Source organism: Carassius auratus, chromosome 43 (assembly GCF_003368295.1).
Source record: "Carassius auratus strain Wakin chromosome 43, ASM336829v1, whole genome shotgun sequence".
NCBI classification, from domain to species: Eukaryota; Metazoa; Chordata; class Actinopteri; order Cypriniformes; family Cyprinidae; genus Carassius; species Carassius auratus.
This window is the reverse complement of record NC_039285.1, coordinates 21,328,955-21,356,310: the sequence shown is the minus strand read 5'-3', so window position 1 is coordinate 21,356,310 and position 27,356 is coordinate 21,328,955. Positions and strand designations below refer to the sequence as shown.

Sequence of the window (27,356 nt, the reverse complement as noted above, 5' to 3'; positions counted from 1 at the left end):
TAATGTAAAAACATTTATTTTGTCACATTTTACCTATAAAACAGACCCTTTTACAAAAGGTAATAATAAATTGCAGAAATTAACAAAAAGATTAATTGCAATATTTCTTATATATTTATATAGTAATAAATTTAATATCCAAAACACTTGCATATATAAAAAAACACAGTTCCTTCATATCTGAGAGTGATCCCTTAAAGAGATGAAAAGCTGGCTTTTTTGCTGAATGCTACAAAAATACACAAGGGGGAAATCTTGTGTGAAACTAACACTTGTATAACACTGTCCAAACACTTTTTTTAGGCACAGTAACACAATTTGGCTTTAAGGAATTCGTATGGCACTTTGGGAACATTGCTTACGTAGAACAGATTGTCTCTAGGCATGTTTGGTGAGGCATTTGCAATATCAACTGCATATCAAAATAACTTCCTTGTGGTCGTGGCAATGCACCAAGAACTTTAGAAAAGCATTTTCTGAAAAATACAAGAACACATTCATAAACTTATTGCCCATATGTACAGATACAAAACACCTACGTGGTACAAACTACCTTCAGTAACTGATAAAAAAGTTTGCATTTTGACCGAGGTCAACTCGTATTAACGTATGATTCTTAACACTGTCACATATGAAAATAGCTCTGCATAATTTATACAGTAAGATGCTTTTAATGCCTAGTAGACCTTTGTTCAAAAAAAATAATAATAAAGTACTAGCAAATAGGTCTGACAAACGCACAGCGTTCGCGAATCTCTGGTGTCAGCGTCTCATGCTGCTGTTTTAACTGTTATTACGTTTTCTTTTCTTTCGAAGAGGTACTTCATGGTGCCCACATTCAGTTGGAGTTTTTAAGACAGAAATCTCGTGTGAAATCAACACTTTGGCTGTTTTGAGATGAAATCGAGTGGATTTTCACTGGCCAATGAATCGGGACACCATGCATCAGAAATATAAAGCAGGTTTCAATCCTTTCACATCAACGCCATCAGCAGAGAGGAGTGCTAAAGATGAGGGAGAGAGTTTAGCTTGAGCCAGCTAGCCTGAGAAGCTCCTAATAAACAATCAGACGCCACGTCCTCCAGCGAGGAGGAGAAACGGCGCTTGAATGCCAACATTTTTTCCAGTTGCCAGATTTGCTTCAGAAAAGAGAGTTTCAGTCACGACTTAAGAAGAGAAGATAAACTCGTCTAACCGAGCTGGGTTTAGATAAAATCCAAAGGGAAGCAGGAACTGGGTCCAAAGATATAAACACTGGGTTCACAATTGCATTAAACACACAGGGTGAGTTTACAGTGATTCTTTTCTCGGTCGTTCGCCGACTTGTACAAAACAGAGGTGGTCTTTATTGGCTAGAAGGGACTCTGGTCCATCGGTGCAGCTTTCGGATGTAGAAAGGCACAAGAAACATGCACACGCTCTCCAAAACACACAACAACCCAATGTCCTCCAATAAGTAGTACTCCATTTGAAAGAGGATCAGCCATTATTTGGTCCATTTTGGTCTACTTTCTCTTTCTTTTCCAACTTTTCCCTCCAATTCCAGCTTCCTGTTTTTGTCTTTGCTTCGAGTTGCAGTTCAAGTTTTGGCGTATGGGCAGCGGGGTGAAAGGTGAAGGTTTTAGTAGTAACTGCCAAGGTGGGGAGGCACGTGTGAATTGGTGTGACGCGGCATGCTGGGATTGGGATAAATCCCTCCTGTCGGAGAGCTCCAGTACGGGGTGGTGTGCCCGAAGAAATTGGAGGATGTGACGGGCATGGAGGGAGGATGGGGCGAAACGAAGTTGACCTTCTGCTGGTGAGCGTGGTAGCTTGGCACATAGGGCAGTTCGGTTGGGTATTTGTACATGCTGGTCTCGGTGGGATGGGGCTGCAGGGCTTGAGCGATGCCGTGGAAGTCAAACTTGTAGGCGTAACGCTTGCCGTGCACTTTGGTCATGATGTTTTTGTCGTAGTAGTAGCGCAGGGCACGGCTCAGTTTGTCGTAGTTCATGTTGGGCTTGCTCTTGCGCTCGCCCCAGCGACGCGCGACTTCATCAGGGTCCGTCATCTTGAACTCTCCGTTGGTCCCTTCCCAGGTGATGCAGCCGGCGTTGGCGCTGTCCGAGAGGAGCTCGAGCAGGAACTGCCACAGCTGGATCTGACCTGAACCTGGTCAAACACACACACACAGTTTTACTAGAGTCTAACTATAGAGTCTCAAAGCATGCTGGCAACACCAAGGTCATGGGTTCGATTCCCAGGCAAAGTGATAAACTGGTAAAATGCTTACTTTAAATAAAATGCACCAAACTTTAAATAAAGTGTCTTGCAAATGCATAAATGTAAAATGTAAATATATAATACATCACTATCATTTTTTAGGTTAGAGGAGACTTTGGAACATTTTTACAAAGTGTATATATATATATATATATATATATATACACTTTGTAAAAATGTTCCAAAGTTGTAATTAAAAAAAAGATTAATGAAAAATAAAATTTTACTTTTAAACATTTTTCATTTAATTCAAATTGTGAGATGGTAATTTTTTTTAATTTACTAATAATTTCTGAGTAATTTAATAATTTCTAATAATTTTTATTCGTTTATTTTAATTATGATTTAGTTTTTTTTTTGTTTTTTTTGTGCTGTTTATGTATGTTAAACTAAAATAACCAACCAGCTGAAATTATTATTGTTTCTTTAATTTAACATTTATTTTATTATTTAATTATTAATGTTTTTTAGGTTTTAATTTTAGTTTATTAAGGAACCCATTTTCTTTTCAGTGTAGATGTAGATTTCATTTGCAGTGATTTAACTATCAACAAAAGCCATTTTTAGCAAAAATAAAAATGCATATCCATTTTTATAAATTATGATTTCCTAAATTCACATTTAAAATTATTGATTTAAATTTTATTTTTAGTTTATTTGGACCAAATATTATAGAACATAAATAGTATAGAATCAACCAATTCTTCATTAATGGCCATAACATGAAAATAACCTGCTATTGCCAGAATTTTTATGAAATATTAATATTTTAATACAATAAGTCCCATTGAAAAGGTGTTTGTAGATTGTAGTTTAATATAGCAAGATTTCATGTTGTTACCTGGGTTGGAAAGTCGACTGCTAGTGGGTCCTAATATCTGGTAAGGATCTGAAAGCAGAGAGAAATGAATCTAGATGTGACCTTTGAACTGGACAATTTCCACAATTTTAAAGTCTTGAACCTGAGTTCCAGACAGTAGCTGAACTGGTCTTTCCAAATGCAAGTGCTGCTGCTTACCGGGCTGAGGACGAGTCTGTTCAGTGTTCTTGGACACGGTCTGAGACACCACGGTAGGAGAGCCTGAGAAATGGAAAGACAGAGCGCCACAGCAAGAAAGAAACAGAGAAGAAAAGTTAAGCACATTCGTCTGGGCGAGCAGACGCACAAGTCTTCATCCAAAGAAAACACGGGCAATATCTGGCCCAAATGTTAAGCACTTAATGGGCTTCTTCAGTGTCCCTAAACTAAAGACGCTCAGTATTACTGTCCAGATGAAAGCCTCAGAATCAAACACACTGTCTGATGGACGTCTGTCACTCACCTTTGCCGCTGTGCATGTTGTTTGACCAGCCTGCCCTCCGTACAGCATCATAAGACGCATCTGGAGAGAAGAGAAAAGAATATAAGGGACTTCATAACCTCTAAAGCTTTGAAAAATGTATTAATGTTCCTGAGACATTTTGTGTGGACTGATTATAGTGGTTTATTATATCCCACTCAAAGTCCTCGTTCATAGTCACTCTCTCAAGCTGTCTGTGTGTGTATGAAACAATGAAGATGTGCTACATCTGCTGGCTTTGACCTGACTGACTCACATACTCGTGCAAGCACGCAGAGACACTGAGAAACTTAGAATAATGTTGTCAGGATTGAAGAAGAATCTGTCTAGATGTAAGAACTATATGATCATAAGACTGTCTCTGTTTTTAGAGATCTCACAGAAACACAGATTGCAAGCACATTTTGAGCACTACGGTATATAACAGACTAAACTAATATATTTATATAGTTTATTCTGTTATATACCTTAGTGCTCAAAATGTGCTTGCAATCTGTGTTTCATTCGATGCAATGCCGTTGTGGTATAGAGCAGGTCTTTTAGCGTTAAAACTAAAACCATAAAAATAAAAAATAAAATACTAAAAATTAATAATAAGAATATAATCAAAGAAACTTATTATAGAAAATGTGTTAATAAAATATAATTCACAATATTACCAAAAACTATACTAGTATATCAATGATAATTATATAACACTGGCACTGAGTTTCTTTTTATTCTATTTTATTAACAAGTTTCATTATTATTATTATTGAAATTAAATATACATTTTTACTCTATTTTTTAAAATAACAGTTTTTCATATTTTAGTTATTAATAGTCATTCCCTTTTTCTATCAGATGTAGTTGATTTATTACAATGCAGAATGTATGAATGAATATCCTCTTGAGAAAATTTATTAAAATGTCTTTTAAAATGTGAAAAGCATGCGTGCTTCCTCTAAGGTTTTTTTTTTAACTCTGAAAGGCAACACTGTATCAGTATCCCATTGCCAGAGTCTCCTTCATTCTCAAACATACTCTTAAAACATTCCCATCATGCCTTGCAGCACTGCAGTGATCCCTCTTTCCCGAACGGAAATTAAGCAGTGACTGGCACGAATCAAGTCTCTATATGCCCTAGATGGACGTTTGGCCCTGGCTACGGAGTGAGTGTTTCCTCTAGGGCTTACAGGGGCTCTGTGTATGACCATATGAGAACGTAAGCGACCGGATCAGATCAAACCCCGAGAGACGGCCCTAAAATGTTGGCCCAATGCTAGTAAACTGAAATGATGTCTTTGAGAGTAACCTTTATGGAATGACTGTCCTTAGGGTTAAAGCTTTAGCACAAAACTCCACCTGAACAGAGCCAAAGCGTTTGCAATGGTGACATAACACCGCCCTCTTCTGGTCACTGGAGATCTCATCCAAGCTTTGGGTGGAACTATGAGACACTAACCTCTCAAGACAAAGACAATGTTTGGTTTGGAAAGAGCTGATAAAACTACATGGCCCACGTTTCAGAATCGAAACAGGATCAGCAGCCAGCGTTTCTCAGCAGAAGCAGAATCCAAGAGAAAGGAAGATGCTAATCTCTAAAAGCAGAGAGAGAGAAAGAGATCACGACTTTCCCTGCTCCTGTTTCTCACCGAATCCACAGCCCAACCTGACTCAGAAGACAGAATTACTACACCACAGACATTACTCTTAAAATACTGTAAAACAGTTTCATCTGCCGTCTGTTCTGAGGCTTCTCAACATCATCCAGACCAAAGGAATGAGTCGCCAAATAATGAAGAAACGAAAATACAGAACTGTCCACACAATACACATCGAGCAAATAAAATGAATAAATGAATCAATAAAATAAGTGAGTGGATAAATAGATAGACAAACATGCAGATAGATAGATAGAGCCGGAGAGAAGAGAAAAAGAGAGAGAGAAAAACAGAGAGAGTCCTTAGAGAGTTATGTTTCCTGTCTGCCGAGTCTCTCACACAACCTCTCTTTGTTTTACTGGCCTTTTTTTCCCTCGTTTTTTCATCCCCCTCCACCATGAAAAACACACAGCGGCCAGGAGAGAAGAAGAGGGGTCAGGACGCGATGAGGAGAACAGAGAGAGATGGAGAGCAGACCATACACATCATGGGAATTCAGAGAGAAAACAGCGGCGGTGGCCATCGCTACCGTCTGACAGAGCGAAGAGAAAGACAGATGGAAGCGACTGCGAGATCTTCGCTTTCAGATCTGAGCTCCGGAGGAGCAGCGAGGCCCGTGTCCCTAATGCAATCACACCAGAGCTCAACTGTGTGCATCTGGGCGAGCGGACCGTACATTTAGATCTGCTTCACCAATGCATGCTTCAGGATCGTGCAGTGTCTGACTGCAGAAGGTGTATGAGGCAGCGAGAAGAGAGTTCAGTGTTGTTGGTGTGCTGTGTTTGGGTGTGGCGTCTCCTCAAGAGACCAGACTGCTGCTCTCTAGTCAAAACAACACTCTCGCCCAGCCAGCCAGCCGTCTAGACTAGCTCAGCTTTTAAACAGCACTCAAAAAATCCAATGTATGTGGCCATTTTTAACCAAACCAGCATCTATAATGCGATTCTATTTTTTGTCCAAGTAGCGGTTTATAAAGGACGCACTCCTGCACTCATGCTTAACAGAAGAGAGAACGCAGTGCAACTCACAGGCTCTGTTCCAGAAATCTAGTGAGTTGCCCTGTTGTCTGTGCCCTACAGACAGTTTCCCAAATGAAATGAAACCTCAGAAAGTGTGTTACGGAACGTACACTTCAGCAATACTGAAATTACTATAAAAACACATAGCAGTACTCAAAAATAATGGGAAAAATGGTACTGTAATTAAAGTATTTGTTCTGTATATATATATCTATACATAGACTTTTTTAGGTAAATGTTAATTTACTCAGAAAGGACACTGCATTTTTCAGAAGTGAAAAAAACTTAAACTTTCTTTTCATCCAAAAATCCTTAAAAAAAGTATGTTTCCTCGAAAATATAAAGCAGCACAACTGTTTTCAACACTGACGATAAATAGAAATGTTTCTTGAGCAGCAAATCCGCATTTTAGAATGGCTTCTGAAGATCATGTGACACTGAAGGAATGATGCTGAAAATATGGCTTTGATCACAGGAATAAATTACATTTTAACAGATATTCACACAGAAAATAACTATTTTAAATTGTAATAATATTTCACAATATAATCTGTATTTTTGATCAAATAATTGCAAACTGTGTGGGCAGAAGAGACTTTAAAATAAAATAAAAAATCTTACTGAACCTACATTTCTGAATGATAGTGTGAAAATTTGAATACATAGGCATCATAATCATGCTTGATGATTACCTTTATGAACAGGATTTTGATGCCTTAAAATGCTCACTGAGACTGAAACCGGGCCATTTAGGACAATGAAACTGAAGACCAGTACTTGAGATCAGTGTACTGTAGTATGGCATTAACTGCTCTAAGTGGACTATTAATCAGGATTTATCTTTAACTACCCGTGAAAAATCAGCTTAGAAAAAAAATGGCCTGAGATGAAAGGCCAAGTGAAAATAAATCCAGCCCATAAATCTTACTATCAAACATTTAATCTTCAGCTGATAAATGGAGACCTGTTCAATTGCCTCGTTTTGAGGAGTTTATCATTTTTATGCCTTGGATTGAATGCACAGCTCAAGGGAAGGTTTATGGATCACTACATTTCAAATCCAGAGGTATTTAAGACTTGTAGAAAGGATGCTCTCATGAAACACAGTCACTTAGTGGTGTGATTGACAGCTGTGAGAAGAAGGTCCCAACCGTCTCAGCATTATCTTATCTTCAAGCTCACTGTACTAATGACCCTAATATGTGAGGAGAACAGGTGGTCTGTCTTCTGGCTTCTATCAGGCCAGCCGGTCCTCTGCTGTGCTCTCAGGACTATCTCTGTTATTGCAGGCAAAGTGGACCGTTCTCCAGAGAGACTGTCAAATGTTTGCTTAAATGGTTTATGCAAACTGATTTCCTTGATGAGTTTTAGAGTCTGATTTCATTTGGAAGTGTATCTTGTGTTATCATTGGAAAGTACACAAGTAAATTACATAAATGAGTCAAAGCAATCGTTGTCTATATCTCTGTGGTCATGTAAATCTGACGATCATAAACCATTTAAAAACCTTGGGGGACACAATTACAAAATAGGGTTTTTAGTAAATATTGTAAAATAATAGTTTTTTTCATGAACATAAATAATTTGGTGTCATGTATCTAATATCAAATTAGTATGCAAAGAAATGTTTAAAATAAATAATCTGTCATAGGATTTAGTATTTTATACTAGACATGTTGTACTTTATATATTTAATGTTTTTTTTTTATATATTAGTATATTATATTAGTGTTTATATGTGTGTGTGTGTGTGTGTGTAAAGAGAGAGAGAGTGAGAGAGAGAATGCAATGTTAAAATTTCTGATTATTTAACACCTTAAACAGCATTTTATGTCTGAAATGTGCATTATAAATAATAATAATAATAATAATAATTATTATTATTATTATATAATCATATGATTTGCTGCAGATACAACAGTAGACTTCTGTTTTATTTGATTATTAATAACATAAATGTTCATATTAATTAAATAAGTATTGCTTTAAAATACATTATTTTAAAATGTTTTATTTTATTAATTTCCCTTATATATTTATATTTATGTTATAAAGCTATAAAGCTATACAATAATTGTTTATCATTATTTATTTATTTATTCTTTTTTATTTTTTTATTTTACAAATGGTTATTTATAACTGATTTATAAGTGTTGGGGACATGTAAAATGATTGCTATCACATTCTCAAGCATGATTTGTGATGTTTCAGAGAGCATATCATGAACTGCATGAACTTTTTTATCACTTTGTACTGTTCATCAAAAAACATCATGATTTAGAATGAATAGGCAATTTTTTTGTCCTGTTTTGACCCCCTCATCTGAACACTCTTTTGGATTAGACGTTCTTCATAACCAAATCTGCGGTAAAATGAAGTCAACAAAGGATTGAACTTCATCCACTCTTTCCTAACGCTGAAATCAGAGTCTGTGTTGTTAAACAGCCTGGCACTGTCGAAGTGTCTTTATCTTGCCTCTCTCGTTATTTACACTACATGTGTTTCTTGGTGGGCGGGGCTAAACAGCTGATCTTCTTCTGCGGAGGCGGGGTTTAGCCTCATTATTAAATCATGAAGTGACATATTCCACAACCTGATGTTTTGTCGGATTGACTTCGGTATAAGCTGTTTTTTAGATTAACTAGAAAGTTTCATAGTACAACGACCTCTTAAATGGCAAAAGATCACAGTTTCTCAGTTCACGACTCCTTTAAACATAGCATTTTTATTTCACTTTCTGTTGACACAAGCAACGATTCATTTAGGGGTAAACTAAAAACGTTATTTTACTGTATACCTTTTCAGTGCTCTTATTCTATAAAATCTGTCTAGGTAACGTCTGCACATACAAAAGCACCCTAAATCACTGCTATTATGGCACACGTGTCTCCATTAACATCTCAGTTCAGTTCTGCTGTATTGTTCCCAGAGACATCTCTCTCTACTCTTTCTCTGTGTGTGTTCATGTCTCGCTCTTTCCTGCTCGTGGCTTTTGTCTTGCTAATTGTCTCTGTGCTCAGGTGGAAACTGAATGGTTGACTCTTTTTATTCGTGGCACACAAAGACAGCACCTGCTCGGCCCTGGGCCCTGCTCTGATACAAACTAGAAAAAGATGGAAAGATGGGACAGATGAAAGGATAAGACTCACTTCCTCATGTCTTATCCATATGCACTGTTTACCTAAAGCACCTTTTGTTTTTATTATTATTAATATTATTATTTTATTTTATTTATTTTTTCAGTGTGTCATACCGTCTTTGGCAGCCAAGCGAGGAGACTGGTCGTTATGAGATGGTGTGTTGTATGATATGGATGAGCTGCCTGCAACACATAAAAAATAATAAAATAATAATAATAATAAAAAAAGATGTTAGAATAATATAGATAGATAGATAGATAGATAGATAGATAGATAGATAGATAGATAGATAGATAGAAAGAAAACCAATTTCTATTCCATTCTTAAAAATGTTAATTATTAAATCTAGTGAGGTAAATAATCGGTCGGCATGACAAAATTAAATACTTTTAAGTTCAATATTCCTTCTATACTACAATTCATAGCCTTTTACTTGTTTCAATATATTCATCTTTAATTACATAATATTATAATATACTGTATAACATGTATTATATAATATTATTACATAATAATATAATAAAAACCTCATATTCATAAATATTAAATTATTATTACAATCAGTGAGGTTAAAAATCTGCAACAATAATTATATATATATATATATATATATATATATATATATATATATATATATATATATATATACTTGTATTCTATTGTATTTTACCCACTGATCTATAATATAGATATATATATATATATATATATATATATATATATATATATATATATATATATATATATATATATATATATATATTAGGGATGCACGATAATATCGGCACAACATCGGTATCGGCCTATAAAAGCTTAAAATGACCATCATCGGTATCGGCCGATATGAATATTTCTGCCGATGAGCCAAACCGATATTCTCCAAGTGAATTAATTGACCTGTTTTTCAGATGTGAATGTCTGTCTACATTTGTAAAATAATACATTTATGGTAGAATCAGTACAGAAGAGATACATGGATTTCTCTTCAGTAAAATTAAAGTTTAAATATATCAGGCGAAAATGTTTATATATATCGGTATCGGTATCGGCCAAAATTATTTTGAAAATATCAGCATATCGAATATCGTCCAAAATCCAATATCGTGCATCCCTAATATATATAGATCAGTGATTTTACCCCATTTTGGGTCAAATATGGACTAACCCAACTTTTGGATTAAAATGTAATTAAACAATTAAAAAAATGAACCCAACAGCTGGGTTATTCCATGTTTGACCCATGGACATTTGAACAGTTTTTTAGACTGTGTGTATTTTATACTGTTGCATAAACAACAATTTTAGCATTTGCAATTTTGGCCATGAAATTTGTACCTATGGACTTTCTTTGTGTTGCTTGTTTCACACAAAAGAGAGCATCTTTTATAACAAGGTAACAACCATTTCTGGCTGATTCTCAACATTCATTTCTCTTCACACAAGCCGCTCCGTTTTGTCATTACAATCCAAACACAATCTACACTTTTCACAGAGAGAGGCATTCATGTGCAGTCAGACAGGGTTTTCAGTGAGCCGTCCCCGAAGCGCTCTCTTAATTTTAGCTGCTTTAACTCATAAATCAGCGCAAAGGAAAACAGAAGGAAAATTGCACTGGCAAAACACGAGTCTCCCTGCTGTGGACGGAGGGCTGATGGTTACAGCGTTGGGATTTCAGCAGATGCTGAAGGAGGATTCTTTGTTTTTCCTGAACGAGGAACGGGAAGGGGTGACATTTGGCATTTTTGTGATCTTTGATCAGCTCAGAGAAGATAGCAGAGTGTTTTATCATTCATGTGTCAGTGTTTGTGTATGGAATTTTTAAAGACAAATATATTATGTGTGTGCGTGTGTGTGTGATTTATTCCTTTAATCTCCATGAAGTCAAATAGATCGGCACAATCATGGACAAGCATGGACAGTCTATGTATCGTTTTATACAGTATATGGTTTCATATATCAATCTCTCATAAACATTTTCAAAACTTTCAAACCATCAAAATGACACACTTTGCTTTTCTAGTCAAAAAAATGTTATATTAATTTCTTGGGATTTTAGCTCATTTTACCTTTGGATTGCTTCAGACCAGATTGTGAATTTGAAAGTTGAATTAGACTTTAACAAGCGTTCTTAATTCAGCTCTAAATGGTGCAGAAGCCTGCCATGAATATCATGAGGACTGCATGCCATTAAAAACACAATAGTTTAAAAAAAAGCTATTTTACCAAGAGTTTTCGCCTTATAATGAGGTAACGGGACTTTCATTTTTATTACAACCACCAGACTTTTTTTGTTTTGTTTTGTTTTTTTACTTGAAGGACTAAAAATAAAATACATTTAATAGAATTCAGAAACTGGAGACAGTTCATCACAGAAGAGTAAGCACTTATTTTCTGTGCATTTCCAAACTCACTCCTAGAAATGTTCTTACACACACACACACACACACACCCCTTTCCATTCTGTACAGTGTGTGTAAAGGCAGTAGTTCAGCTCTGCTCCACTCCTGCAATGAAAATCCAACAGATTCTCAAACTGCAGCCAAATTGAAAGCAGATTGGTGAGTGGGCGGCAATCACTAATAAAATCTGAATAACTGACCAACAGCAGTCAAAACAAGAGCTCCTGCATCACATCCGTTCACACTCAGCTCTGCATCTGTGCTGTGTGAATGTGTATGAAATGATCACGCTGCGGACTCTCACACCGGAAACACTTAGTGTGGAGTTCTGTGATTGTGTTCGTGTTTGTTGTGTTGCAAGAAGAAATAAATCATCTTTAGTTTCAAAAAGAAATCACTCCAGTGAACATATGGACCTACATAGATGTACACGGATGAAAACTGCATGACACACCCACTCCATTCTGTCATCATTAACCTACCATCATGCAGTAGTTTATATTTTGAAGAAGGTTGAAATATTTTGCTCATAAATATAACTGTGCAATATATATCTAATATAGCTATCTAAAATATTTAATGTTATTTTACAGTAAAATACTTTTAAATGTACTTCTAAGTGTGTTTGTTTTTTTATTAAAGTTATATTTGTTAAGTTAGGGTTTTGTTTTTGTGGTCTTTAAATGTAAAAGTCATGTTTATTTTCATAACAGTGTTTTATATTTGTGTGTATGTCTATATATTAGTATTTACCTCAGCTTGTAGAAAAGCTAAACTTTTGTTCTTTACTACCTGTCTTTTTAAGGTCGTTGACAGTATATTATAAAAGTAAAAACTATATTTTTGTAATCTGGTATATTACCATATTTCAGTTAATTATTCAGTCGTGTATACTTTTTTTTCCCCCACTCATCTGTACACTCATAAAGACTCAGAAAGGTTTATTTTAGTGATCAGTTCTTGGAAAAAAACACTTTTGTGTGTGAAGAACATTGAAAAATTCCACTTTAAAGAATCTTTAGTGGAATGAAAGATTCTATAGAATTTAAATCCACCAACAATGACATTAAAGAAGAGTGTGAAGCATGGAATTGTCACTTTCATATTTTATTTTATCTTTTTTTTTTCACTGCAAATTCACATTTAGTTATTATTATTATTATTTATTTATTTATTTTTACAGTGTACAATTTAATTCAACGGGGTCCAATCGGTTGCTTTGGACCTGTGTTTTGGAACATTGACTTTAATTTTACGAAGAAAAAAAAAAAATGTATAATAATAATTGAGACATTTTTGAAAATATCTCCTTTTGTGTTTCAGAGAAGAATAAAACGTAGTTAAATGATATGAGGGTTAGTAAATGATTTATGGTCTTTTTGTTTAAAGTCAAAAACAGTTTTCTTTTTTTTTCTTTTTTTTGGCTGAGAGTAAGTAGCCTCTGGTAGATGGGACCATCTCTTTTATTATTATTTGATTTTGACTCGGGACATGTTCCAAGGCAATACAAATGGTGGAGTGAAGGATTAGGAATCATTTCTTCTGTTTCCAAAACACACAGGCTAAATCAAAGAAAGAGCGGAAGGCAGATCCACAATGCCCCGGCGCGTAAGCTCTGGCTCAGTCCCGGGGCAATCCTCCCTAATGAAAACACCAAAACCAAGTTCTCTTCAAAAAAACAACACCTGACAGCTCACAGAAAGGCTGGGCTCTGCCCTGCGGCTCACAAAGGCTCTCTGTTATACTCCGAGTCTGTATGCAGGCCCACAGCCTGGACACCAGCACAAAACCGTTAACACCCACGGAATAAAGTTCCCATTACCTCACAGCAGAATCCATCACTAGTTTTTAAGGAGGACCGTTTTAACCGCTGTTGGGACTCCACCCACCTCAGTAGCGGGCTGTTGTCATAATGTTTAGATGGCCCAGCTGCTCTCGACATCCCAGCAAATTGCATCTAAATGCGACCCTTCGGAGAACGCGTAGCTTTGTTTATCGATGCAATTCTCGTGCAAACAATTCGCACACAGCATGTCCTCCCGACATTTCGCTTACAGATGGCACGGATGTTTTAAAGTGGATGAGTGTACTCGAAGCTGTGGGATTCTTGCCAAAACATGCGGGGAAATAACATAAGAAATGCTCTGGAAGAGAAATGGGCCGAGATGCCTCTGTTGTAAATTAGGGATAAACTTTCCCGAGCCGTGTGTCGGCAAGGGCCTCGCTGGCCGTCTCCTGAGGCCATGCACCTGGGCTTCATCTCTCTGAGCGCTCAGGGGGAGATGCTCTGCACGGGACGGTTGCTGAAATTCACAATCATTGTGACTCTGCCAAACCAAATGTGTCCGGTATACGTCAAGCAGGTGGTGCGAGATAGGAGCCCTCCCTACTAAAGCATTCAAGTGAAATAAAAGATAGCATACTGTGCAAACTATTAAAAAAGTATTTTATTAAATATTGCTGTAAACTTGATCTCAGTGTGGTTTGAGTGACTGCTAAAAACAATGACAGCAGCCATGTGGAATAAACTAGGCTCCATTGCTTGCATGGATAGTCATGCATTAAACAGTTACAATTACTTCCAAACGTTTTACTGTTGTGGTACAATTATTACAAGCTTTTCTAAACAGTTTGGGAACTATTTATCGGTTAGTTGCTTGGCACCTCATAAATAAGAGAAATAAAGAAAATATAAACACTGCTCTAAAACATCTTCGGAGTGTGGGATTAGTTATTTTATTATTGTCTTATACACTCTCAGAAAAAAAGAACAAAAAGTGCACTAGTGCAGTATCCTTTCAAAAGTACACTTGTGTATCTTATTTAACTCTAAATGGTGCAAATTAGTACCTTAAAGGCACACATTTTTACCTTTTGGAAGAGCACACTCTCTGAAAAAAAGGTACAAAATCTTTAAATGTAATTGTACACTTTCAATTTATCCCCAAAATTAGCATTTTTTGTGCCTAAAAGGGACATATTAGTAAATAAATGGTGGATATTAGTGGCTACCGTTCCAGTGACTTCTTTTATACATTTAGCTTTTTCTTAAAGTGCATCACCCCAGTGATAGTTATTCCACCAATTATTTTCTGAGAGTGTAACACAAATAGTAAAATATCAGGGTTTCAATAAATTCTGAAACATAGAGAAACGGTGTGCTAATCTCACAGGAACACAAAGAGGCGGTGGACTCACTTTCCCTGAGGTAATTGAGATGTGAGAGTAGGACATCCGTGTTATAGCCGTTGGTTAGTCTCAGGAAGTCCTCTTTGCTCATCTTGCACAGTTGTTTTCCGTCTGTGTTGTGGAACATGGCAGTGTCCATCTCCTGAAGACCATACTCTTTAATGGCCCAGTCTAACCATTGCCGCACATGCTCTGGAGACCAGAGAGAAGGGTCTGAGAAGGAAGTAAGGACAACTTAGGGTAGAATCATGGATTAGATCACGAACAAGCAGCTTTCATTGGTTTAGGTTTGAAGAATTACTCCAATATCACCATTACCTCTTGTAAGGACTAAAGAGATAGAAAGTAATGATTTCTGCTCTATTACTGGCTCCAAATGGAAATCTAAAAATAATGACCGTTCCAAACCCCCAAAGGTCATGCATTATTATTATTTTTTATAGTATCTTGTTTTCTCCAGAAACTTTCATTAAGTTCAGATCATCGTTAAGGTCTTGAGGAAAATGAAAATCGCAATCTCAAGAAAATAATTGTTCAGGTTGTTGGCATGTGTAGAAACAGTATTTTTACAGTTCATTTGGTGCAGTTTTTACATCTTAAAGGTATAATTCATCCATTATTTACCATCATTGAAACCTGTTGATGGTAGCCATTGACTTCCACAGTATGAACCAAAATAAAAAAAATACTATTGAAATAAACGGCTACCATCAACTGCTATTGTGTCCAACAGCTGAAACTCATAAAGGTTTGGGACAATTTGAGGTTGACTAAATTATGACTTTTTTTTTTGTTATTTATTTTTTGGGGGAGGGTGAATCATCCCTTTAAATAACATATTTAAATGTAAAATACATATATTTAAAAAAAATGCAATATATACACATTGAATATCTCACTGGCACACTGCAAAAATTTTAAATGTAAAAAAAAAGCAGTATGTTGCAAGATATCAAATATTATTTTGGTCTTTCCACTTTAAAGTTTCTCTTTTAATATAATGTGTTACTTGATATTTCTTTGCAATTAATTGTGAAATTGAATAGCAATTTCTGAGAGGATTCATGCATGTATTTATTTATTTAATCAGTGCATTAAAGCTGTGTGCCGTATATGTTACCTGCTGGGACGATAACTCTCCTCTCATTGGTTGTCATGTTTGGGGGCGGAGCACACTTCTCATCCATGTAGCCAGTATAGTTCATCTGAGATGCGTCGGTCCCACCCACCATTTTATTGCATTTACCCACACTACAGTCCACCGGGGACTCTCTGCTAGAAAGAGAAAATACAAAAATTGCTTACTAATGCTTATTTCAGAAGAACAACTCACCAATACAGAATAAGGGCCTCAAGTGAGGCTTTTAAGCCGTACCTGGATCCATTAATGTGGTCATACTCTCGTTTGACGTGAACCCGGCCGGGCTGGCTGATCCACTCCTGCTGAGGGGCGATGGGGTTGATCTTGTGAGGCTGAGCGTAGTCCTGTGTGCCGGACGCAGTCATGTCTGTCTTGGGTAAGGGAGCAGCAGCAGCGTACGGAGGCTCAAACAGAGACTGGTCTTCACTCACCACTGACAGCGCCTCCTGGAGGAGACAACCGACCCAACACTGTATCACTGTTTCTCATTAAAGCACACAGCAAATGATAAATGACTTTCAGTTGATCATGTGAAACCAGAATTAAGCTGAACAATTGTAAATTGTTTTAGCTGAAGGGCAGAATCGCAGATGCTGGGTGCAAATGAAGCAGTGCAATTGATTGCTAACACATCGCTACACCACTGCGACGGATACGGGAAGAACGGCATGAAGTCAACATGAAATGCAACACGTTTTACTTCATTGGACATAGTTACATGTGGAACGGGATATTCAATAGAGAAAAGAAAAAAAGTAGAAAAGGATTTTTCCATTGAATTACAAAGCAGAATGAAGTCGGGTGGTTGAAGGGGAGGAGCTAAAAACAGGGATTTGTGATGTCAGCAGAAAGGAAATTAGTTTCAGAGCTGAAGGAAGTTAGTGTGTTTTGATAAAAGATTATGAATGGATTATTTTTCTTGGAATAATGTGCACCTGAAAAGAGCCTTATGAGAGTGAATAGGGTAGGACATATCTGAGAAACTGCAATCAACAAATTCAATTAAATATGCAGTTTTATTTAAATTTTAAGCTTCACTCTGACTGTTGAACCTTAAAAAACTTGTTTTCGATAAGTAAACAACTTTATGTAGCTACTTCAGTTCATTTCATTTCATATTTCCATGTGATATTCAATAAGAAAACAAACATGTAGAGTACGTCTTGGTTTTATCCAGTGGGAATCACAACGCAGAATCAAGTCAAGAGGTTGAAGGAAAGAGGGATCTGTGCTTTCAGTAGAAAGGAAAGTCGTGTAGGAGGTGAAGTTGTTGTGTTTTGGTCAAATATAGGCTCTAATCCCTGCCCCTCCCCAGCTGTTATTATTGAGAAAATAATAATACTAATACTTAACTTATAACAACCGTTAACGTCACATTGACCACTAAACCTTTTGTTTTGGAGAAGCATTTCAAGATGTGACTCTCAATTAGTACAAGATTTCTGAGTCTTGTTCATGACTCATGTGTGAGACAGAACAGAGGCAGACAGATGTGTCCAGGGTCACTTCTACATTTGTTCTCATTGCAGGCGCTCAGCTGGGGTGATGTCGTTTTATTAAAGAAAACAAACGCGGCAGACAGACCCCGCTGGAGCAAGCTGCATCTACATGTGTCTCAGTCAAACCTTTCTTTCGCTTTTCTAAAACCTTGAACCAGTCGCCTAGATTTCCAGCTGTTATTTCAGTTACAAACATCTGTGAAACCCTTAACATTCAGTCACCGATGCGTAGATTCATCACACACACACACACACACACACACACAAAATACTGAAGATAAACAATCACAAGCCATTGAAAGATGTTAATTGTTGAGCGAGTTTAGAACTTTGATACTCTTTGATACTAAAGTAACGATTTCTTCTTTGCATCTTTTATAGAAATACTTTCAATAAGGCATACAGCATCCAAATATCAAACTGAACTTCGGTGACAGTCGTCATCAATTTGACCAGCGTCCCGTGGACAGTATCGGGGCGACCCACAGCAGCAGCCTGTGTCATGATAAGTATTGCAGAGCTAAGGAATGCCTTCATGGTGCCAGATAAGACCAGAGCTGCTATTATGACTGTTACACGTTACTTACACGCAGACATATCAGCCTCCACCATATAATTCATGATTGGCAGTCAGTCGTTCCCAAGATTACAGAGGGTTGTAAAAATAGAAAAAAAAATCTAATTCCACACTCATGCTCATACATACGTACGGACAGGCCTGTCAAAAAGGCGAAATTCATAATCTCTATGAAACAGAGAGCCAGGCGATGGTCAGAGTACAAGTGCAAGCTTCTCGTTACAATGAGGCTAAAATACTCACAAAGGTGCTACTTTCCGTAGGCTATAAATTGGCCATGGCTTCATGGCTGGCTTAAACCGTCCAGAACCACAGGCTGTAGATTTACGGTGAGGTACGCCAACAACTGAACACACTGCATAAATAATACACCATGCAACCGTATGTTATGATTCTCACTGGAAAGGGAATTTTGGGAAATTTCATATTGGTAAAATGTCATCATCACTGCTCGTCCCCGAGAGGATGCGTCATTCATTCAGGATGTGCGGAGTTAAGAGCACGGTGCTATTTTATACAGAGTGCATTCCTGTCTTTTGTTTCAGGAGGAAAAGGAAACCTGACAGGAAACCAGACTGTGTGGAACAGGAAATACCCATGGACTGAGACGCCCTCGTCGTCGGCGACTAAGTGTACAGTTACACCTCCATCAAGAAAGCTATACGTGTCAAATTCCAGTGAAATAACACACAGATTCCTCTAGATTACATTAATGCTACAGTAGATACAGAACACTTATAAAAACTAATATATGATGACTTTATTGAAAATGATTGTGGGTTGCAATTTCATATTAGGAGTATTTTATACACTATGTTCTTACATTAAACTTTAAAGCATGTTAGGCTATGGCTAGGGTCATACAAAATAATAAATAATCAATAAAGATCAAAAATGAATCATGCAAACAGAAGATAAGGGTTCACAGAACAAGGGTTACCTAGGGTTGTGTGTGTGTGTGTGACTTAGAAATTATTTATGAATTAATTAACGATAACGATTTAATTATGCATGCAATTATGTATAATTATATTACATACTACTACTACTATTACTACTAATAATAGTTTTTAACAGTAATACAAATATGGTTTGTTTATATTTATCAGCCAATCACAACAGTGCTGATCATATAATAATAACAAACACTAGATTTGCATTTTTCATACCATCAATTCTACAAGGATTTGCATATCATGCTGTTGCATCTAAACTGTCTATTTAACATGATAACATCTAACACAAGCATGGTGTGTACGACCCCAAACATATACCACACCCAAAACCACTTATAAGACCGCAAAATAAGGAGTGTTTGAATCTGCAGCCCTCCCCTCCACACAAGAGTCAACAATCAGTCAGAAATCTTCACCTTATTTGATGCTCAGAAATATTTCTTTCAAATACTGTTTTTAATCAGAGATGCGGATTATTATTATTATTATTATTATTATTATTATTATTGTGATTGGAAATATAAAACTATCTAAAACGCAGAGTAACGGTGTGGACCACACACACAACTAATTATTCTAAGTAGAGTGCGTTTCCTTAAGTGTTAACAGCCCATTCAGTATACTGCATAGCAATTATTATTAGGTATCAGAAGAAGGAAGCTGTGGAGTAATATTTTATTGTGGGTGGGCTCGGCGTTTAAACTATATGAATGTTTGGAAAACCTCGGCACGGTGCCACTCCAATTGCGCAGTCACATCTCCAGCCTAAAGCTGTCTGATTTACACACACACTGCACTGCATTCACACGCGCGCGCCACGGTACACCGGAGAGCATCGTCGAGCGCCCGACTTTCGCTCTTCTAACCCTTAAAACGAAACGTTTTTTTTTTTTTTTTCTTGGCGAAGCAGCTTAACTCCATCACAAACAGCGGATCTAACCGTGCGTCCTCACGAGCGCCCGAGTGTGTGCACAATACATCTGAACGCTCGTATCCTCCGCGATAGTTTTCAACTTTCAACAAAAGTTTCGACGAAAAGGAAAAGGAAATTTGGAGAGAGAGAGAGAGAGAGAGAGAGAGAGAGAGAGAGAGAGAGAGAGAGAGAGAGAGAGAGAGAGAGAGAGAGAGAGAGAGGAGGAGGAAAAGCGCAGCTCGGAGCGCCTGAAAAGTCCCAGACAGGCAGAACTACAGGCGTCTTAGAAAAAAGATCAGAAAGATCCCTCTCCTCATCTCTTACCTTAATAGTTCCGTCCATTTTGCGCAGTTTTCAGTGGAGCCCGACAATATTCCAAACATGACACGCGTCTGAATTAATTCCAGCTCTCGATGTGGAGGAGAGACGGAGACCGTTTCGCCGGATGGTTTTTTCCTCTAAATTTGGGAAGTGAAGTCACTGCGCTTGAGAAGGAAGCCGTGTGCGTGTGTGTGTGTGTGTGTGTGTGTGTGTGTGTGTGTCACTGGCCCTGCCTTCATTACGGCAGCCAAAGCAGGATATTTGTCCCGAGAAGATAAGACACCAAAACAATAGTGTTTCTTTCCTTTGCACATGTTTTTGTCTGGAAATATTTACAGAACGCCTGCCAGCTCTTTACATTTGTTGCGCTTTTTCCGAAATTGAGGTACGCGGTTTGGTAGAAATTGCAATGACGCATCGAATGTATGTTAACAATGATAAATAATGCATTTCAAATAAAAAAAAATTGATTAAATTTTTTTATTAAAAAAACGGGAAATCTTATCGACTTTTTACATTAATGCGGGTTTATAACTTACAAGATCGAATAAGCATCTAAACTATAAAATGAATGTCATCATATTAGGAGCCGTGTTCTGCTATAACGGAAAGCGCGAACTGGATCTATATGGTGAAGTGAAGGATGTGACGAGTCTGTCCAAACTTCTTTCGCTGCAAAAACGGGTTTCCGTGAATAAAACCGAAGCGCCCGGAGTCTGACTGCTCCACACGTGTGCGCGCCTCTGAATGCACATGAACAGCATATCTCCAGCAGCAATGCTGCTCTCCGGCTGGATGAGGATCATATAGAGGCTGATACCTCTCGTGTGCATGCTGTTCGGCATTTCGCAAAATCAATAACATATGGCCTCACATTGTTTCATGTCTTCATGGGAAATGAGGGGAATCGTCTCTATTCTAGACTACATTTACTGTACATTAAATATTTACCTTCGTCCCGAAAAAGTACTGAAACTCTATAAAACATTATATAAAACACATTTTGCAGTGTCAAAATTTTGCATCAGTATAATATTGCAATAATACCATAATATTTCTTTAAATACACTGTTTGTGATTCCCTTTACCAAATGCAGAGTCAGTCTCCACCCCTACTCCCCACCTCTCTATTACCGAGCGCACTTTAGACGCGCACCCAGCCCAAACCGTGACCAGACCCCCGGATCCTGAGGCCCCCTGACCGAGAGGGCCATGCCTATCTATGTAGGGGAGCGAGACTGAGTCTGCGCGGACTGGCTCGCACGGTTCGCGACAAGGGGGTCTGGAGGGGGAGAGGTCCCCTCGAGAGCGCCACATCTGGATCCTGCTAGGGGTCAAGGCTTCTCCTGCCTGAGGCCTGCACAGTAATTAACGGAGACACCTTGTTTAACCATTTCGAGTCAGGGCCCCTCTCTCGTGCACAGAACAACACTGGCTTTTATTTCACTCAAATACAATATATTAATAAATTTCTGCGTTCTGCATTCTTGTGGAAGGTGGAGGAAGCTACTGTAGGTGACAAAGCTGAAAGATAGGAAATGTGTTTTAGTTTGAATTATCCTTTTAGACAAATTAACACTTATTTATGGCTAAGTAATACATATTTGGATCATCAAATCAGGGTTGGGACGTGTATGCGAGTTGCAGTGCAAGGGTGGACATCTTTTTCAGAGAACGTGGGACTTAATAGCTGAAACATATGTTTCCCTGGAGGGGCCGCTTAGACTCCACCATTCTTTTAATTAAAACACCATTCTCTCTGAGCACATGACGAGGCGGAGATCTGCCGGAGAGGGTCACTAATGACAGTATAATTATGTTTTATGGTCTCTATTTCGATTATTATAAACGAGACGTCCCTTTACTTGAGACTAAAATATATATCAGATAAATAGCGAACACAAGCATTTAATTCAAAGTCATGAACTGCGAGTTAAAGCAAAGTAGCCCATATTGATATCCTAGATCAGTATTCGTTGTTTGATGGCAACAATCTTGTCTTGCTCTCTTTATACATCATCTGCTTATCTAAACCAAGGCTTTTTCCAGAAACAGTGTGTAGCCTATTCAACTCTCAAAATGTAATGACAACTTGAAATGTAGTTTTATTTATAGCGCAAACATCTTCGTGAGGTGCATCATTAAAACCTAGGAAAATCAGCCTCTTTTCCCGCGTGGAACTAGCCCAGGTCATTACGAGTCCAGCGGTAACAAACATTTCGGAAGGCCGATAAACAGATGCATGTTGGTTTATGTAGTGAGCCGCGGAACATCTGGCGCGACGCTGGAGCTTGACAGCCAGGCATTTCTCCCAACCACGACCTGTGGGAAGCAGTGGCCTAACGCTACTGGAAAAACCCTGAAGTGCTGGAGTAAGACTAACCCAGAGACAGACCAGAGGCTTCCTCAACTTCAAAAGGAAGAAAGAAGAAAAAACAGTGTGGGAACAACATGGTAAATGGACTTTCGACCATACAGTTACATTACGGGCTACTGGACTGGACTGGACTATCTATCTATCTATCTATCTATCTATCTATCTATCTATCTATCTATCTATCTATCTATCTATACATCCATCCATCCATCTATTGTATGGTTCTACGAGAAATACTCTTCTCATCTTGTCCTGACAGTCAAGAACCGCTGTCCTCACGAATCACAAGAACAAGTCAAAAAAAAAACACCGGGGAGAGAGAAATACTGCAGCACACAACAGCAAACTGTCTGGCCTCCTGCTCCGGGCCATAATTAATTTGAGATTTATTTTTATTGGAAAGCTCCAGTCTCAACCGGCCTTAACCAAACACAAACCTTAACCTGTGGCTTCGCCTGAATGAAGCTGAATATTTCTCTCAAACTGGCCTTTCTTGAGGCGTGCTGAGGTAAATCCCCTTTCCCGCTCAAATTCTGCCCGCCAGCAACAACACCCAGATATGACCGTTTAAACCCGGTCTCATGAAAGTGCCTATCAATGCCACGACTTTCTATTTCTATTCGTGATTTGGCCTGCATATGAAGCGCAATGGTTAGAATTGGGGTGGGGTGTGTGGGGTAGGTGCGTCTTATACAGGCGTAACTGAGTATCATATGCACGCAAAAACTACGTATCATTTGCGCGCCAAAGTAAATTCCTTTGTAAAAAACAAACAAAAGAAAAAACAAAAAAAACATGCCAAATACAACAGCTTGATTTTGGATGTATTAGAATAATTGTCTAATGCAGACACACCACGAGAGTGTTTACAAATGAGAATAGATCGAAATAATAAAACATAATAACAATAAAAACAAAACTATTCCCAGAGACTTCTATTGCTTCATTTTAGTGTTGTTTAGACGTGGCCCAGCTCCACTGCCACGCAGCGCACTATTTATTATTCAGTCTGTGGAGAGAAAAAAGAAGCTGGATTTCAAAGAGAAGGTTTTCCCTCTACATTCCTGCGCTGCTAATGTCTCGAAACAAATCGAGGACTGTTCGTGGGACGGTGAAACTCAGCCCCTCTGTGGAGGAACACAAACTATAGCGTCTGCATGAAAAGCTCCCTTATGCAGGGGGCAATAAGTCTCCATAACATAACAACTCGGCTCTGGAAAGTATGCTGATTGTAAAGATATAATGAATGACTTTAGCAGGCACAATACTTCATTTTCATAACTCCGTCTGTGCGCTCTGCACTAAGCCTTTTGATATAATAAAGTTATTGCCGTGGCACTTTGCCATAAATAACCATCCAGATATGCCAATCAGCCTCTGAAAGAATGAAAAGTGATTAAAACAACATACCGTTCATAAACTGGTAGCCTATTTCTTCATGTTAGCAACAGAAAGAAGGCTTTTCAGTATAAGTGACATAATCAATGTAGACCCAAGACCCATCTGTTGGAGAAACTTCCCTATGCATGGATGGTCGAACTTAGTTCTTGCAAAAACAGATGTCTGCCATTTGCAATGTTTACATTCTTTAAGATCATGTCGAGAGAAAGATTGAGAAAGAAAGAAAGAAAGCACCAGTCAAATACAATAATATGCAATAAGTAATATTTGTGAAGGTCAGAGATGGCCTGTCCATTCGTTCAATGGCCGGATGAAATGTGAGGCTAAACTATACAGACAGTGTACACTCTACCAGATGTGTTGCAAACCAATTAACCAATTCGTCAATCTAAACGTATTTCATGCATCATTCATTTTAAGTCAAATATGGCGAGAGGTGATACCGGAAAACCGCGTTTTTTTTTTTTCAAGCTGTTTACATCAGTCATCAATGAAACTGGAAAGAGGAAAAAGGCAATTTAGAAGCTCCACTCTGTTTCCTCCGACATTACCTGCTCGTAGTGACGATGCTGTCTTACCTTGACGTAAGACGACGTGTCGGGGACGGTCTGAAACATGTTCACTGGACAGAGAGCCCGGAAATGTGGGATTTTCACTTCACGGCCCCTTTAAAAAACACAAATCCACGGGTCACCTTAGAGGAAACTAGTTTAATTAGTCAAAACTAACGAATAAATATACCAGAGTTAAACGTCTATAACAATAATGATAATAATATTTTTTTTTTGAAAAATAACAAATTTAACCAAATTATTTCATAATCTGATTTAATTCCGACTGCAGCCTTGAGACAACTATCCCACATTAAGATCGGAAATGTAACTTAATTTCATCTGCTAAATTCCGAACCTTTTCGAAAGCAAAGGATTTCATTAATTATTATTTAGCAACTCCTTGATTTCAATCTCTCACAAATAACAAATATGCACAAAAAAAAAAAAAACGATTTATTTTTATTATTATTATTTATCTGAATTACACGGATTCTCCTCCTTGAGCATATTTCCCTTCGCCATGCCAATTCTTCTCAAAATTGATTTCCGTCTCAGTTTCTGTGGAATGCATTTCCTCATGCCCTGCAGCAATATTTTCAGCATTCTCTGTGTTTATCTGCATCATGTATAATTGTAAGATCATTCGCAGCGCAGCAGTTCTTGTGAACAGTATGTTGGTCTCCAGTGAAACCACATCCAGTAATCTACACAGAGAGGTCAGATTTGGTTCATGAGCTTATATGAGGGGCACGAGCGTGCAGCACCTTTAAACAGAGCTGCATTGATTCCTTAAGAATTGTAGCCTATACCTTTAATCCATCCGGAGGATTTTTATTTATTTATTTAATTAATTCATTGCACAGACCTCTATTTCAGTTAGCATATTTCGGCTACAGGTGGCAGCACATGCAGAATTAATATAATTAATAATAATAATAATTTTGATATTTTATACTATAACAATCAAAACATCAGTTATAGATTTTTTGCTTGTCTCGTTCCATTTCTTCATCTTTCGTTTTTGAATGTGCTTATGAGACAAGGCTGTACAAGATAAGTCAATTTGTGAATTATTCTATAGGCCCAGCCCCTTTCACGTCCAGAGCAGCCACATATTGAAGCACTTTTCGTTTTAATAAGTGTAGCTTACAAAGTCTGGGGTGAAAGGGCAGCTCGGGGACGGTGTCTTTGGCCTTTGCTTCGGTGTGCAATCACAGAACAGACTGGCATTAGCATTATTTAACATTCCTCAGCCGTTCAGCAGCACTATGAAAATAACTGATGGCCAATCAAAACACAGCAAGAGAAATAAAGAAACATAAGCCTACCAGAACTTTATTTCTCGCAAATCGTTCTGATTTTTCCATTGACAATAGACTGTTTTAAAGATTTATTTAATTTATTTATTTTATTCTTCTTCTTAGAGGCTGTAATTATTAAATGAGGATTTATAATGAACAGCGGTGTGACAAGAATGAACTATTGCATCACGATCTAGTTTAAAATAAATAAATACAACATTTTGTTTGTTTGTTTCAGTTGTTAACTAAAAAAAAAGAAAAGAAAAAAAGAAAAGCTTTTCTCAACCACTTAATTTTTCTGAACAACTTCAAAAAGATTAATAATATGCATGCATCGTTGTGTCTGCATTTGTTTCAACCCATTATTACTGTAATTTCTGTTATTATTGTTCAAGTTTTTTTTGGTGCCAATACAACTTTATTAAACACAAAATAACAGGTGTGGCATGCAGGTTGTCAGTTTGATTTATTTATTTATTTATTTATTTTAATTACAATCGCAGCCAATTCTATTTTTTACTTAACTTCTGAAATATTTATTTTAATTTGTGCATGAAGGATCACGACCAGATGGCACATGTGATTGCTTGTTTACACACTTTACATTAGATTGAAAACGGAAAACGTAGAATGATGGATCCGTGCAACTCTTTAATGGTGGAAATTAAAATGCATTCGTCAGTTGTCGGTAAGGAATGAGATACCTGAACATACTGACCGTGATGAATAAATCAGGAGTCTTATAATTCGCTCGATTTATATTCACAGCGTCAGACCCCGGGCTCCTGCGGGCGAGAGCTGGGCTCGCCTCATAAACTTTCCCGAATGCATCCAATTTCTAAACGGTAAAAGAGCATAGAATTCCGCATCTGTGGCCAATTAAGTGACTGGAGGCTCAACAGGACTGTTAAGTAACTGCATCGCCTCTCCTCCGAGGAGGACCAAGAGCGTCTAGTGTTTCACTCGAAGCGTCTTTCTCGACTGTCAGCGCATTGGAAACCAGCAAAGAAGCGACATACCAAAGTGGACAAGGAAATCAAATCATTCGCTAATGAAAAGTAGCTCCACGTGCATGTGTTTATATCCCGAAAAAACGATGCTTGTATAGCGACAAAACTTTCCAATCAAACTGAGATCAGAAAGAACGCGCGAGCTCAAACACACAATACTCACCTGTCTCGTCTCTGTCACTGGGTATTTCTGGACTCTTTTCCAGTCTTAAATAATTAGTCCCGTCTATGAGAAAGTGATTGTCATGGATAAGTGTGAGTTGTGTGGAGGAGGCGTGAGAGGAGGAGAGGAGGGATGTGTGAATGGGGAAAGA

The 27,356-nt window shown here is 37.7% G+C and overlaps 1 protein-coding gene across 8 annotated transcripts; it reads right to left on the bottom strand.

Moving 5' to 3' along the window:
- Positions 1 to 27,356, bottom strand: LOC113061880 (Friend leukemia integration 1 transcription factor-like). Of its 8 annotated transcripts, none has more exons than XM_026231366.1 (10): positions 27,206 to 27,356; positions 24,729 to 24,843; positions 16,368 to 16,579; positions 16,113 to 16,267; positions 15,002 to 15,205; positions 9,518 to 9,586; positions 3,585 to 3,644; positions 3,281 to 3,343; positions 3,104 to 3,151; positions 1 to 2,151 (listed from the first exon to the last, which is right to left on the bottom strand). In XM_026231366.1, exons 2-10 carry the CDS (start codon positions 24,792 to 24,794, stop codon positions 1,622 to 1,624), a joined length of 1,407 nt encoding a protein of 468 aa, XP_026087151.1. In that variant the 5' UTR covers positions 24,795 to 24,843; positions 27,206 to 27,356; the 3' UTR covers positions 1 to 1,621. The 8 variants fall into 8 exon arrangements, with proteins under 8 accessions (XP_026087151.1, XP_026087152.1, XP_026087153.1 ...); XM_026231367.1 differs by having other exon boundaries at positions 16,113 to 16,264; XM_026231368.1 differs by having other exon boundaries at positions 24,756 to 24,843.